We start from the raw sequence: 14,744 nt of genomic DNA on the forward strand, positions 1-14,744 counted from the left end.
TACAGACAGCTTAGATTCATGGTCGTGACTGGAATGTGAAGCAGGATTTGTTATGAAATGTACCATGAAAAATATTGAAAGTAAGTTGAGAGATTTCCTTTGATCCTATTAATGCCATGAACAAGCAAAAAGCGTACATCACTTTTTAAAATCTGAAAACATTATTAGATTTTGTCTTGGTGGAGGCCAAAAGGGTCAGAGTATTGGCGTAAGGATGATGAGAAAAATATGAAGTGACCTTAGCGACGTGGACTTCTGAGGATGTATCTCAATGGTGGAAATGATTATGAAAATCGTATGCAGGGTTTTAGACAGCAGCAGAATATAATGCATTTCCTATAATGATTTCCAGGAGCCTCAAAGCCTGGAGTGTGAGATTTATACCATCGTCCCCGTTTCATTGCCAACAGACTGATGAGGACGACTGTGCTGTTAACGGCAGCAGCGGCTGAACCTGCGTAGTATATCACTATTTCCACGTTCGCAAATAATCATGGGCTTGACATCTTAGCAGGATGACACTGTATCAGTTATGTTGTGGCAGCGAAATGGAAAGATGGAGGCAGTTACATGACAAGAACACACTATAGATCTGGGCCACACTGGGCCTTGGTGTGCAGTAAATCAACAAATCAGTTGGGACAAATGCTTTGGGAATGGCACTTACACAGTATGGGTGAGTTCCTGTGGTCTCTCGGCCTGTTCGGGGAACACAGGATGTGGCGGCTCACCAATGGGGACGCAGCCTAGAGATTTACTGATTGCGTGGCTCAGCTTTTTGGCCGGAGACTTCTGTGAGGAGGGCAGGACAAACAAAGTATCTGTCACCTTGTGTGTTGTATAATCTTGCTGGAATAGTAGAAACAGTTTTAAGCTGCTTTAAAAGTAATTTACATAACTGGGTCAACAGTTTGTTTCCTGTGCCAAAAGTGTGGATCAGCAGTAGTTTGTGTATATTCAGTAAGTGCTGATATCTGCTACTTCACATGCAGGTTTGGTGCTACGGTCCCAAAACTGCAACGCAAGGTGTCCATCTGAGTTCATGTCATATGGTCAACTGAAGACAGTTGTATGAGAGTTTAATGTGTATGGTTTTAAATACTGTGCAAAGACAACACCATTTACATCAACTTTGAGTTTAATCACCTTCTAGTGAAGTTTAAAAAACTTCCATTTTTATACATTTTAACTTGGATATTGACATGAACGCTATTTACAAGTTGAATATTTCCAATTACAGTAACTCTGATATGACATAAATGCAGCATAACCATACCTTACCATTATTGATAAAGTAGTTTTTGATAGATGATACTGTAACTTTACTTTTATATATGTATGTATATATTTTATCTTAAAGTGATACTTTGCCAATTATAATTCAGCTCTGTGTCATCTTTGTGTGGGCAGTGTTTGGCTTCCCTTTGTGGCGTCAGCTATACGGAACGGAGCTCGGAGCAGCCATGTCTGCCGAGATCAGTCGGACATCGCTTTGCGTCATATGGCGGATCTCAGCGGACGTCTGTGATGCGTTCTCGCGGCTTAAGATGGATCTTGGCAGACATCTGCTGCTCTGCTCAGCTACGAGTTCCTTGTTCATTGTGCTTGGGACATGGAGGGAAGCTACACACTGTTCATGTCTGCACACAATGTCCACACTGCCGTGACACAGAGCTGCAAAATATCTCTTTAAGTCACATGTCTTCAAATCTGCCCATTGTCATGCAAAAAAGGGACCATACTCTTCAGAATTTCATTCTTGATAGGGTAGCAAAGTCTCTGAAAAGGTTTGTAATTTAACACTCCGGTGAAAAACTAACTAAAACACAAACTACTTAATTAATTTTAGGTAAGCTGGGATACCAGTTCTTTAAAGTGCTCATATTGTGCTTTTTGGCTTTTTCCTTTTCCTTTATTGTGTTATATATCTTTTTGTGCACATTATAGGTTTACAAAGTGAAAAAACCTAAAGTCCACCCCAAAGGGACTTACCATCTTCCAGAGAAAACTGTTCATAAACTGCTCCAAACAGCTCTATTGTAATCCAGCCTTTACTTCCATGACGAACGTGTGTCACTTTGTAACACACGTTATAATGCTCGCCTAGCTGCTAGCATGGCACTCCCTCATGCTCTGCAACTGACTAGCTAGCAGTACTTACTCCCAACAAAGATAGTACAGAAGTGAGATGTCTCACTCTGTAGCTAAAACAGAGAGCTCAACACAGGGTGAAAAGAGGAGCTGCAGCAATGTGCAGTACAACAAATATATGGTGTTTTCTGAAAATTAAACCACATAAACCTATTCTGGTACAACCTCTAAATACAATTATGAACCTGAAAATATGAGCACTTTAAGGCAGCATGATCAGTGTAGCATAGCATGTGCCATCATTTAGGAAGAAAACAGTAACTGTTTAACGTAAATTACATTGAGTTTACTTATAATGAAGCGTGTTAATGGAATAACATTGCCTTGCCTTTATATAGTGAAATGTATCCTTATAATACGGACTCACAAGAAAATGTGGAGAGTACATATAGTGAACTAGCAGACACAGCAATGGTCTTGCTTCTGTATGTGCAGCCGCAACAAAGGGAATTGGCCAGTAATACTGCCAGCTAATCAGAACTGCCAAAAATGCCAAAACCAAACATTGCAGGTGATTTTCAGCACTGGAAACCATATGTGGTAAACAATGTCCCGGATGTGTTTCATAGACATTATTTACTCCAGTTTTTCAGAAAAGTAGGAAGTCATCCAGAACAGATTCATCCACCATTCATGATTAATATCAGAAAAGGTTGTTTTGTTTTTTCATATTACTGTGTTAAATTCACTCAGGCTTGTTATTTAATTTCTGAGTCATTTTCTTCAGTGCAAAAACCGAGTGGGAAGGGAACTGGATTTGGGATGCAGCGCCTATGACTTCCCTAGTTTCAATTTATAGCATAATGATCAAGCATTTGGGAGATGTGGCAACACGGCAAATTCAATCAATACAACTTAATTTGCCAATACGAGTAAAAGCCCATAAAATCTTTTTCTGTCTTTGACAGGAAATGTAGGTAGACGGCTGAGTAGTCTGCCATGTTGTAAAATCATTTCACACTCTGACAGAGATATTGGCTTTGGGATTGTTTTGAAAAGGGAACAACACAACGTAAAATTGAGAGTGATCAGGGCTTTGCCTTACCCAAGACGAGTGTTCCTTCATCTGGTGCTGGTTGCTATGGGGACCATTGGCATGGCCACGCCAGAAGCAGCTCTGGCAGAGCTGGTAGCCATGGCACTGTTGGCACCGATATCGGAAACCCATCATGCTCTCGCTCCGGCAATATGAACATTCCACCGGATGGAAGACTGAGCAGTATAAAAAAAACAACAAAGACATTGATTTTCTGTCAGAGCAGAGACGTCTTTATTTACAGAACTACTAACAAAAACCTCTGCAGACTTAGTTTTAAGACCGTTTGAGGCACTTGTACATCCATTTTATGATTATCTATCGATTTACTGTATCGATCTATTATTACTAATGAACACTGGTGGAGGTGGAGCACATTAGAACTACTTTATATATGTCATACATGTACTGTTGGATAGTTTAATCTATAACAAAGCATCATATTTTATAAATTGATCATATGTTTGTAAAATCCTAATCTATAGAATAACTCCAGCTGTCAGATAAATGTGGTAAAAAGTACAATATTTATGAAGTAGCATACAAGTGAAATATTCAAGTAGCTCAAAATTGTATTTATGTACAGTACTTGATTAAATGTATTTAGTTCCCTTCCACCATTGAAAAACAATATCTAGATGGGGCCCCTTGTCACGTTTCAGATGTCTATGAGTTGTTCTATCAAAGAGACATTTCTTCTTTAAACATGGTTCCATTTAAATAACTTTTCCGAGGCCCAGAGAGGTAAAAGCATGCATTATTTCACAATAATGATGTCAACTGATGTTTCAAATTTAGAGAATTAAATGAGGATCTTTTATGTTAAATGTTGAAATTCCAATGGTGATGTAAAGTGTGAATATAAATAACCAAATCTCACCATTTTCAACATTAGCAAGTCGGTGCATGAGCGGTAGCCACACAAGGCATTGAGGGGGAGGATCTGCCATTAACACATCCAAAAACGTGTTCAGCATAATCTTCTTCTAGATACAAACATGTTAAACAAGACATGTCAATTATTAGAGATTTAAAAGAAGATATAGAAGAAGGAGAATATATATATCCTTCTCCTACCTGCTGAGGGAAGCACGTCCGCACCGAATGCTCCGTGTAGCCAAAAGAAGGACCCTCGAACACGGCTGTGGGGAGTTTCAGCACCTCCCGAAGGAACTGATCAAACTTTGCAAACATCATGATTCCACTTGAGTCAGATATCTGTGAGAAAATATCTGAGAGACAGCAAATGTCAATATTCTTAGCAAAAAAGAAAGTGCACTTTTGACATGTCTGTGAATGTATATTATTGATCCACAGCCTGTTTTCTCAAAAGAGAGTCAAAATATGCACAGGGAATTAATTCTGCATACATGTTTCAATGCTGAAAAAATTGGCCTACCAACACAACTGGTTCCAATATAACTACAACTACAAAAGCAAAAATGTAAAACGTCAAGTTGTGGATTTACGTAAGAGGTTTGTGCTTGACTACTGCTTGGCCAATGTTGTGCCAAACCAAACTATCTTTGTAATATCTTTGAAGTGTGTTGACAAACTGTATTTTGCGTCTAAAACAACTGCACAAAGACGATAAAATTATATTGTTATAATGTCGCAGTCTAAAAATGAATCTTTCCCACAAAGACTTTATTCTTCAGGATGCAGGTATCAGATGCTGTAGGGAGGAACAAAAAGGATACTCATCTCTTTCATACCAAAGACTCTATTGAACAGTTTGAACTTTAACTTTTGCTCTGACGCCTGACTTCAGAGTTGACTTTGTTGTATTTTTCAAAGAGAGTTCATTCTACGTGTCAGTTTCTGGTTTTAACATAGTACTCAGACTTGTGGAAGACAAATTCCCTTTGAAACACTACAGGTTTCCTTTTCATTCGTTCATTCCTTCAATCTACTTTTCTTCAATAAGTGTCATCAGGGCTTTTAATGCTGTTTCTTCAGGTGTTTTTTCTTAAACAGCAGACGTTTGAACTAGAAACAGATCTTCAATTGCTCTTTCACAATAATGTTACCTTGTTCTTATGAAATGAAGATATGTAATATTACCATTATATTAGTGGCATCCATTTGAGGCATAATGTATTGGAAAATAATATTTGTTTTTAGACTTTAGTCTTTTATAAGATATAACTTAAGATTTCAATGTGTACCTGTCGCTGGCTGAATGTCAAACAAAGTGAAGCCCTAAAGCAAATTCATTCTGCATATGCATGTTCCAACAGTGCCCCTGTGTGTTTAATTTGAGCAACTACATGAAGGTAGCCATGACATCAGATTTCAGAAAATCAAGCTAAGTCAAAAATGCTGCTCATTCACATATATATGTTCTCACATGATATATGTAGGGTGCTTAGAAATGTACTTACAGCGTAGTTTGTCCACAATTTTCCCTCCACACATTGTTGACAGCATGGATTTCATTGAGAAAACGGTCAGCTTCCCATGGCTTTCACTGCAAGTAGAACGGAAGGTGAGAAGTTACATTCATAAGCAGTAGAACGCACATTTGTTAAATTCTATACACGCGTCAGCCTTTCTTGGGGCGGTATTTTACTACTTGCTTTGTATTCTTTGTATTAAGGCAGAGATCTTCAACAGCGGGTCCGTGGCCCCTAGGGGGTCCTCAGAGTCACTGCATGGGGGCTGCCAAATTATTGTTTATTACTTTTTTTTATGTGTTTTTCCCAAAAAAATTAAATATATCTGAAAATAAGCATTAACATAAATCCAACATATTGTTAGAAAAAGATAAATCGGCCTATTTGTAAAAAACAACAACCTCAACAACAGTGATGATAGGCTTACTGGCCTGTAGGTAAGGTAGCCACTACAGTATAGCCATCCACAGATACAGTTAAGCTTAATGTGCCTTCCACATGTATGTTTGACATGAAAAAATGATATATGAATGTGTAAATAATACCTTATTAATGTACAGCACCATAAAAAGATATGCGTTTATGCTTTAGGCCACCCTACACACTATTGTAGGCCCAGTTTATTTTGCAACTCAATTTTATACAATATATGTTTGACCCCTCCCCTAAGGAACAGAGGCGGCCTGGTATGGCCAGTAGAGTTTGGTGCTAATGTCAGAGAACTCCTCTCCAGTTGTGTTACAGATATGGCACGAGCACTATGCCACCAAAACTCCATAATACTATTTCTTAACTGCTGCACGTCACTGTGTGTGTAACAAGCATAGTGTGTGCGCACATTTTACTGATGCGCTGTTAAAATAACAATGAAATGCTGCGTTATTGACTTTAGACCAGGTTTTTGTTGGTCAATGGCGCAATCACTTCCCGCTGCCTCAAGATAACAATACGCCAATAATGCACATGAACACACCTCCCTGTAAGACCTTTAATTTGCTATTTAAACGACATGGGGGCGCTGGACGTGAAATTGACTGCATCGGTCTTAAAATAGCAAAGACACTTGCGTTGGGCTTTGCACTGCGGTATTGTAAGTCTTCATTTAACCCATGAATTCTGCTGAGAGTATTTGAGAAGAAAACCTAAAGAAAAACTGACCCCATTAAAAACACATTACACAGCAGTGCATATGCCGAACTACATTTGAAACATATTAGTGCACTTTTGAAGTTCATCAATTAGTGTGTAAAATGTCAAAACCCATGAGCTAAGCCTCAAATGACAGATTAATATGGTATAGTCAGGTCATTATAAGGCTGCCTCAAGACCCCTTCAAATCTTTTCAACTTGCCAAGAGAGACCAGCTCTTTCATTTCAGATTCATTTAGCTCTGACTTCCGATCAGAGGTAACAGAGTACATGAAAGCTCTTCTGCCTAATTCAGTTTGGACCTTAGGGACAGATAGCGAAACTGCTTCCTGTGATCACAGACAGTCATTTCCACAAAGTTTTCCAGAGATACGGCAGCATGAGTAATAACGGAGTGGGACCAGAGTGGCCTTACAGATAAAAGTAAACCAATTGAATGGGTCGATGACTAGACGCGGCAAGCAGCCAATCAATTTGAGCACACAAGGTACAATAATGAGAAAGAGCTTTACAGTCACTAATAAACCTCTGTACTCCAGGATGCCTGCTTTGAGCACAGAGCAGACAGAGGGAGGAGGGATATAGAGTAAAACATCACCAGGAATACTTTAGCTGATCGGGACTTTTTTTTTACACATCTGCTGTGTGATAGAGAAAGAAGGCAGATGTGCATTTGTTCTAACATTTGTTAGCTTATTGGCATGATTTCTGAGGCCTAAAACCTGTCTGGATGGATAGTTTGTACAATGAAGTCAGGGCCAAAGCTACCATTGAGAACACTAAAGTCATGTGCTGTGTATTTTTTCTGGGAATTTAGGGGAGTTTACCTTTTACAGCATTTTTTCACCAGAATTTAAATCCTGGCAGTGTGGAGAGGGCTTTCAAACTGCAATTAGGCAACGCTATATGATAGGTCCGTAATTTACTATGTTCCAAAGTTTCCTGGAAAAACATAACTATGTAATTTGGTATTAATTATGGGGATATGAGAATGTTCTTTGTTTGTTTTTTATTCAGAGTATGGCTACGTATTCATTATTGAATTTATAAACTCATTCATAAAAAGTGAATGCCCATCACAACTGGGTCTAAGGTGATGTCTTAAGATGTCTTGTTTTGTCTGATCAAACCCCAAAATAGCAGAGCAGTAAATCCTTACACTTAAGAAGCAAGAACCATTGATTTTCTTTAACATTTTTGTTTGGAAAATGACTTAAACGCTTTCGCTAATTAGTTGAAATGAATGTCCTCGCACTGCTCAATTTGAATAATAATAGAACAGTTTAATCAATGCATAATGTATACATAATCCCAGAGTGTTAGACTTTCTTTTTAGTGTCATAAAGGGTTACATTTTGCTTTGATAGGCCACCAACAATTACTCAGTCAGCTGACTGTCAACAGGACATTTTTTCATTCAGTAGCAGCCAGGTAAATATTGTTAATATCTGTAAAAAGTTCAACACGCTACCAGTAATTTACGTTAGTTATCTGTAAGTTTATGTCAAGTACATGTGATCATACTCATCATATGATTATGTAAAAACTAAAGCTAGACGTTATAACTTTTCTGAACTGCAGCCACTATGGAAAAGAGATTCAGGATAATGACACATTGAAAAATCCACCATACCAAGTGAGGCTTTGGTGGCAAAACAACTTAGTGTACTGACTTGAGCATAGGTGTGTGTTTTACCTGGGGGGTCAAAACCCCCACAAGGGTTTGCAAGATTTGTCTGAGCAAGATGATTGAAACAAAATATACATATATTCTGCTAAACAAAATTCTTTTCTTTCAGATTTGCTTTTAATTAATTTTTTTCTTGTAAAATAATTAGAAAATGTGATCTCTTTGGGCCTCTACATATTATTTTAAAGTGGTCACAATTGGCAGACATATGCAACCAGCGACAAAGGCTCCCAAATAGACATACCTTCGTTGGAAAACCCCTGCTCTAAAATGTGAAATGTCTTCCTGTCATTTAGCTTCTGAGACAATTGTTAACATTCAACCCTTGCTTTGATGTGGCTTCTGCATCAACGCTACCACAACAACAGAAAAAGTGATTCCAATGATCACTAAGATTGGGTATCGAGAACCGATTCCAACTTGGAATCGTTTAAAAAAATTCCAGTTCCAATGGAATGGTTTGTTTATTGGAATCGTTTTGGTTTAGAATCCGATCATCGGTTCCAAATTTAACACAAGTAACTAACTAAGTTTTGGTTTCAATAACGACCCGTACTTCCAGGCACTTGTTGTGTTGCAGCCATGGACCACAGTAAGCAGTGGCTTACGAAGTGTGGCTTATTTTACATTGAAAAAGTCCTGTAAAACTGTATATCACCATTAAATAAAACATTTTTTTTCCTTTTATCTGTGAAATAAGCATGTGACCCGTTTCTACTCCACCCCTTAAAGAATCGGAATCGAGAATCTTTAAGAACCAGATTCGAAAGGAAGAAGCGGAATTAGAATCAGAATTGTTAAAATCTAAATGATGCCCAACCTTAACGATCCCCACCTACAGTGTGGAGCGTAGTACTCCCCTGCCCTGAGCGCCTGCCCCATACCTGTCGTAGGTGGCTACCATGAAGTTGAGCAGCAGCCCGATGGACTGCTCCACATTGATCTGGTGGGTGGTGGGCAGCCGCTTGTTGAGCTGGTAGTAGATGGAAGACAGTATAGTCTCCAGCCGCGACACGTTGATCTCAGCGTTGTGGTCCAACGTGTTGAGCCCGTTGTCACGAAAGGCTTCAATCATGTTCCAGACATCCACCAGATGAACTGTGTGGGGGGGGAACAGACAAACTGTGATCAGACTGTGACTGTCTGTGTCCGTGTTGGAACAAACATTTCTATTGGTTGCACAGTGTCATAACAGTTAAAATGAGAGGAAAAATCTTGATGTTCTTACGGTTGCATCTCTTCTGCACAAACCGCAGTTTGCAGGCCGTCCTGTAAGTCGACAGTCTGATAACATCGAAGTTTTGAGCTCCTGCAAAACAAAAGCATAAAGACAAAACAAATCGGATCACAGATTAATGCTATGTCTGTCCAGTTATGAAATAAAACAAAATCAGTACCAAACACAATCGGGCTTACAGAAGCTACATTTAAACACTATCACTGTCTTTGTGTGGGAAGAATTATACTGTATGTGTGAGGGACCACATATCTATGAGCCAGTCAGAGAATTTCATGAGCCGCTGCTGACTGTAAATAGTGAAAAGAGATTTCTCTCAGTCGACTCCACTCACTCATTTCCATGAAGAGCTGTCTCTTTTCCACCATGGCCTTGCCTCGTTTACTGCCTTCCTCGATCATTCTGTGGCACATCAAACAGCAGAGTGTGCAATGCTTACTGTCGGCAGCATGTTAATAACACAGCTCTTTCATTGTCCAGAATCAGAAACCATGCAAGTGAAGATGATTAGTATATATCATGTATATATTATATATATATATATAAAATGAGTGCAATTGAAGAAAATGTTTCAGACTATGACTTACTATATTTGTGGTAAGACTTAACATAAATGATTACCTGAAGCTCATGAATTACCATCTTTTAAATATAGAAGATCTGGTTATTATTCTGTTATGTGGTCAGCTAGAATGCACGTGAGATACTGAACGCTGGTATACCAGAAGGACACAATACGTTCTTTCATCTTTATTCTTTACCCTGTACATCAAGGACTGTCTTAGTCATCACTCCAGCTATTCACTTCACTGTAAAATACAGAGATGATATGGCCTTGGTTGGCTATTTAAGAGATGATGTAACCAGTTACGTTAGGGATGAAAATGTCATTGCTTTGAAAGACTCTGAAAGGCTAGCCTGATTATGACACTGAACTGTCGTTTTGTTTTACTTAATTTACTATTTGAATCGCTTAAAAATGATTAGAGATATTGAAACCGAGCTACAGCCAGCAGCCGATTAGCTTAGCTTAGCATAAAGACGGCTAGCCTTGCTCAGTTCAACGGTAACAAAATCTGCCTTTCCAAAAATGTCAAACAATATCTTTGAAGTGTGTTGACAAACTGTATTTAGCGTCAAAAACAACTGACTGAATCAGTTGAATCAAGATGCTGTAGGGAGGAACAAAAAGGATACTCATCTCTTTCATACCAAAGACTCTATTGAACAGTTTGAACTTTAACTTTTGCTCTGACGCCCGACTTCAGAGTTGACTTTGTTGTATTTTTCAAAGAGAGTTCATTCTACGTGTCAGTTTCTGGTTTAACATAGTACTCAGACTTGTGGAAGACAAATTCCCTTTGAAACACTACAGGTTTCCTTTTCATTCGTTCATTCCTTCAATCTACTTTTCTTCAATAAGTGTCATCAGGGCTTTTAATGCTGTTTCTTCAGGTGTTTTTTCTTAAACAGCGGACGTTTGAACTAGAAACAGATCTTCAATTGCTCTTTCACAATAATGTTACCTTGTTCTTATGAAATGAAGATATGTAATATTACCATTATATTAGTGGCATCCATTTGAGGCATAATGTATTGGAAAATAGTATTTGTTTTTAGACTTTAGTCTTAGCTATAACTTAAGATTTCAATATTTACCTGTCGCTGGTTGAATGTCAAACAAGTGAAGCCCTTAACATCGACCCTGTGAAGAATGGAAGAGTTAGTGAGGGTGTCTTTCAACTTGATGTCAACATTACTACTCGGGATAAGCTATTCCTCGCTGATTAAATGTAGTTGACTTTTGAATAAGTAATTAACACCTCCCCTCTCTCTCCCTCCTTCAAGGACTTAATTAGCTCTCAATTTGTGCTTTTGTTTCCCCTCTCTATCTTCCTGTAGAGATATTGGTGAGCTGGCTGGGGAGCACTCCAGCGCCCGCGGTTTGTGCAAATGATAATTCTCCATGACATCCCGCTCAGCAATGACTGCATCCTGTGGGCTAATGACACCGACTGAGAGCCGCAAAGGAAGCACTTAATGATGACGGACACGGAGCACATTACAGCTGGCCAATGAGTGAGAAGCACTGGGTTTGCCCCGGACAGCCTCGGACCAAGCGCCCCAAACATGCCTAGATCACATGCATGTTCACAGGGTGCGTTCGCTGACCTGCAGAGCTAAAGCAAAGAAGCCAATGTTCTGCAACCCTCAGGAAGTCTACAGACAGGCAGGAGTTCTCCATTTTTTGTTGTTGCATTGTTTGTTTTAGAGACAGTCTTCTTCTCACAGTGATCTCTACTCATATGACGGGGCCTGTTTCCAGTCACTAATGTGCTACTCTGGCTTGTGTTGAGTGGTTCTTATTGCTGGTTACAGGCACCAGCAAGGGTCTTTGAAAGGACCCTGGCATCCACTGAAATGCATTCATATTCAGTATTATGTTATATATTATCAGGGTTACAACAATTATTTTAGTGAGTAAGTAGCTGATGTCCTGCATCAGCTAATGGGGATCCTAATAAAATCAAAAAATCAATCCATCCATGCACCCATAGTTGCAACAATTGGACAGACAGACAGAGAGACACTTTATATAATAATATTGGTCATTTATTTTGCAGAAATGGCAAACATTTGCTAGTTGCAGCTATACAAATGTAATTGAATGCTTCTCTGCCTCGTATATGATAGTAAATTGAATATTTTGGGGTTTTGGAGTGTTGTTCGGACAAAACAAGACGTCGCCTTGGGCTCTAGGAAGTTGCAAAGGAACGGCATTGTTCACTATTTTCTGACATTTTATGGACAAAACAATTGATTGATTAATCGACAAAATAATCTGAAGATTAATCGATAGTGATAGTAGACGTTAGTTGCCGTCATACCCATCACAGTGACATCTTTAAGTGTTATGTTTTTCTGACAACATTACAAAAATATTGAATTTAAATAATAGACAGTAAGACAGACTAAAACAGAAAACCCTTACTTTTGAGAAGCTGAAACCGGAAAATGTTTGCTTGAAAAATGACTGAAATGATTAATCGCTTACTAAAATAGTTGCCAATTAATTTTGTTGTGCCACTGATCAATTAATTGCCTGATATGGCTTCATCCTAAGACAGCAACAAACCACTTTATGCTAAATTTAAACAGCAATTGACTACTTGAAACAGTCTTATGGCTCTTTGCAGCTCCGTGGGCAAATCATGACAATAACTCAGTCAGGGTTAAGGGTTCACTTTGGCCATGATGGCACTTGAAAACACTTGGGTCAGCCTAATTCCATATTAAATGGGGCAACATGCACTGTATTTTCAGGGATATGTCACAGGAGCGCTGCTGTACTTTGGAGGAAAGGGAAGAAAACGTGCGATGCAGTGGGAGACCCAACAGACACATGTGAACAAAATAACAATGGTTCATTGTAAATATTCCGCCTATGAAGTAACTGCAGAAATTCATGAGTAGGCAACTCAGGCCTTGCATTGGCAGGCAATGTTTGGAAAAATGTGAGCAGTGCATGACAGCAAATTAATGAGTTTAATGCAGTAGTTGATCACACCATGGCAGATAAGGAAACAGAGAAGTTCCTAATAATTCGTGAACAAAATAAATTCACAGACCAGAGCACATTGAAAGGCACAGATCAGACTCAGTGTGATATTGATAAAGGTCTGAATTCATGGGATTTCTAGTCAATTGCATTCACTCATTTGCACATAAATAATCATAAAGCCATAATAATTACGATATCAGCCTTTTTTTGATCCAGTAAGACTGTGGTTATCATTATAAGGTGCATTTTACTGTAACCGCACCTTCATCTTGGAGGTAATGACAACATCCTTTTGACGCGAGTCAACATAAGGACCCGGTTACTGCAGTGCCTCTCTTCCGCTGATATCATCCACTTCTCGCTTTCTAAAGCCTCATTTCTCGCAGTAAGCAATCCTGCAACACTTAAAATGCACGTCTGAAGCGACGGCGGAACACAAAACGCAGCCATATTGCTGATTTAACTTTCTATTTACCTTATTTCCGCAATGGGAATGGTGTGTCGTGATGCCCATATAACATTTTTGGACAAGAAAGAATGGCAATCCTGCATCTTTTCAGTTCGCACTGGTGTCTCGACAGCCGAATAAGAGGCATTAGCAGGGAGCTGGCCTTTACCGGAGGAGAATCACGCAGGTTGCGTTTAGAGCATCACCATCATCACCATCATCGGCAGCAGCAGCATCAGATGGGGAGGACAAGTGGTCCAGGGTGAATAAGGAGGATATATCTCCTCCGTGATTCACAGCCGCACTCTCACCTTTGATGAATCCACGCGTGTCCGCCGACGTTACAGCTGTCCGAGCGATGAGAAACGGCTCGGTCGATCCATAATCATATTTCAACCTCCTATCCCGTTTCATTCGCACACCGATGTGTACAGGCGCCCCCGCTCCGCTCGGCATCAGCAGCGACCCAGCGGTAGAGGACCGCAGAGCGCGAGCAGCCACTGAGATGCCATGCGCGACCACCTACTATAGCCTACTTTACGCATGTGCGCACGCACGCAGGTTAAAGGCGCACTACTACTAGCCTATTGCTACTTTTACTCTGAATTATGATCCTCAGCATAATAGAGTGGAGACAAAACAAAACAAAAATACAGATTAAATGGAATTTAAAGGGATACTCCAGTGATTTTGTATTACACTTTCCTAAAGTTGGGGGATTCAAAAGAAGCAGATTTATAAAAGAATGGACAAAATCAAAGCAGCAGAGCTAGCCTGACTTTATGAGTCAAGCTCCAAAAACACTGGATCCGACATTTCCCGTAATGCAAATCACTAGCATATGTGTGGGACTTTTCTCCACCATTGTGTATTCCCATTTTTTTTATTTTTATTGATGTCTCCAATGTTACTGACCATAGAAACACAGGACCCTCCTGGATATTGTAATGACCGCAGGCCTATGTTATAGTTACCAGTTTATTTATTTTTTTCAACATAAAGAATTCATGTTTTGTCCATCCGTTTGTCATTTGGCATGGTGGACGGCCCTAAATACAATAATGCCCATGAGCCT

At 39.4% G+C, this 14,744-nt stretch overlaps 1 protein-coding gene across 1 annotated transcript in view; it reads right to left on the minus strand.

The window, feature by feature from the left end:
* dtnbb (dystrobrevin, beta b) overlaps positions 1 to 14,115 on the minus strand; it is a 39,818-nt gene extending 25,703 nt beyond the window's left edge. Inside the window, exons 1-10 of the mRNA XM_078278195.1 lie at positions 13,981 to 14,115; positions 11,319 to 11,364; positions 9,994 to 10,061; positions 9,651 to 9,731; positions 9,307 to 9,520; positions 5,572 to 5,657; positions 4,265 to 4,419; positions 4,068 to 4,173; positions 3,197 to 3,363; positions 668 to 792 (exon numbers count right to left, since the gene is read on the minus strand). Coding sequence (XP_078134321.1) covers positions 668 to 792; positions 3,197 to 3,363; positions 4,068 to 4,173; positions 4,265 to 4,419; positions 5,572 to 5,657; positions 9,307 to 9,520; positions 9,651 to 9,731; positions 9,994 to 10,060 — 1,001 coding nt within the window. The 5' untranslated portion in view covers position 10,061; positions 11,319 to 11,364; positions 13,981 to 14,115. The remainder of the gene's footprint in view (positions 1 to 667; positions 793 to 3,196; positions 3,364 to 4,067; positions 4,174 to 4,264; positions 4,420 to 5,571; positions 5,658 to 9,306; positions 9,521 to 9,650; positions 9,732 to 9,993; positions 10,062 to 11,318; positions 11,365 to 13,980) is intronic.
* Between the last annotated feature and the right edge of the window lie 629 nt (positions 14,116 to 14,744).

The sequence above is a fragment of the Sander vitreus genome, chromosome 20 (genome assembly GCF_031162955.1).
Source record: "Sander vitreus isolate 19-12246 chromosome 20, sanVit1, whole genome shotgun sequence".
NCBI classification, from domain to species: Eukaryota; Metazoa; Chordata; class Actinopteri; order Perciformes; family Percidae; genus Sander; species Sander vitreus.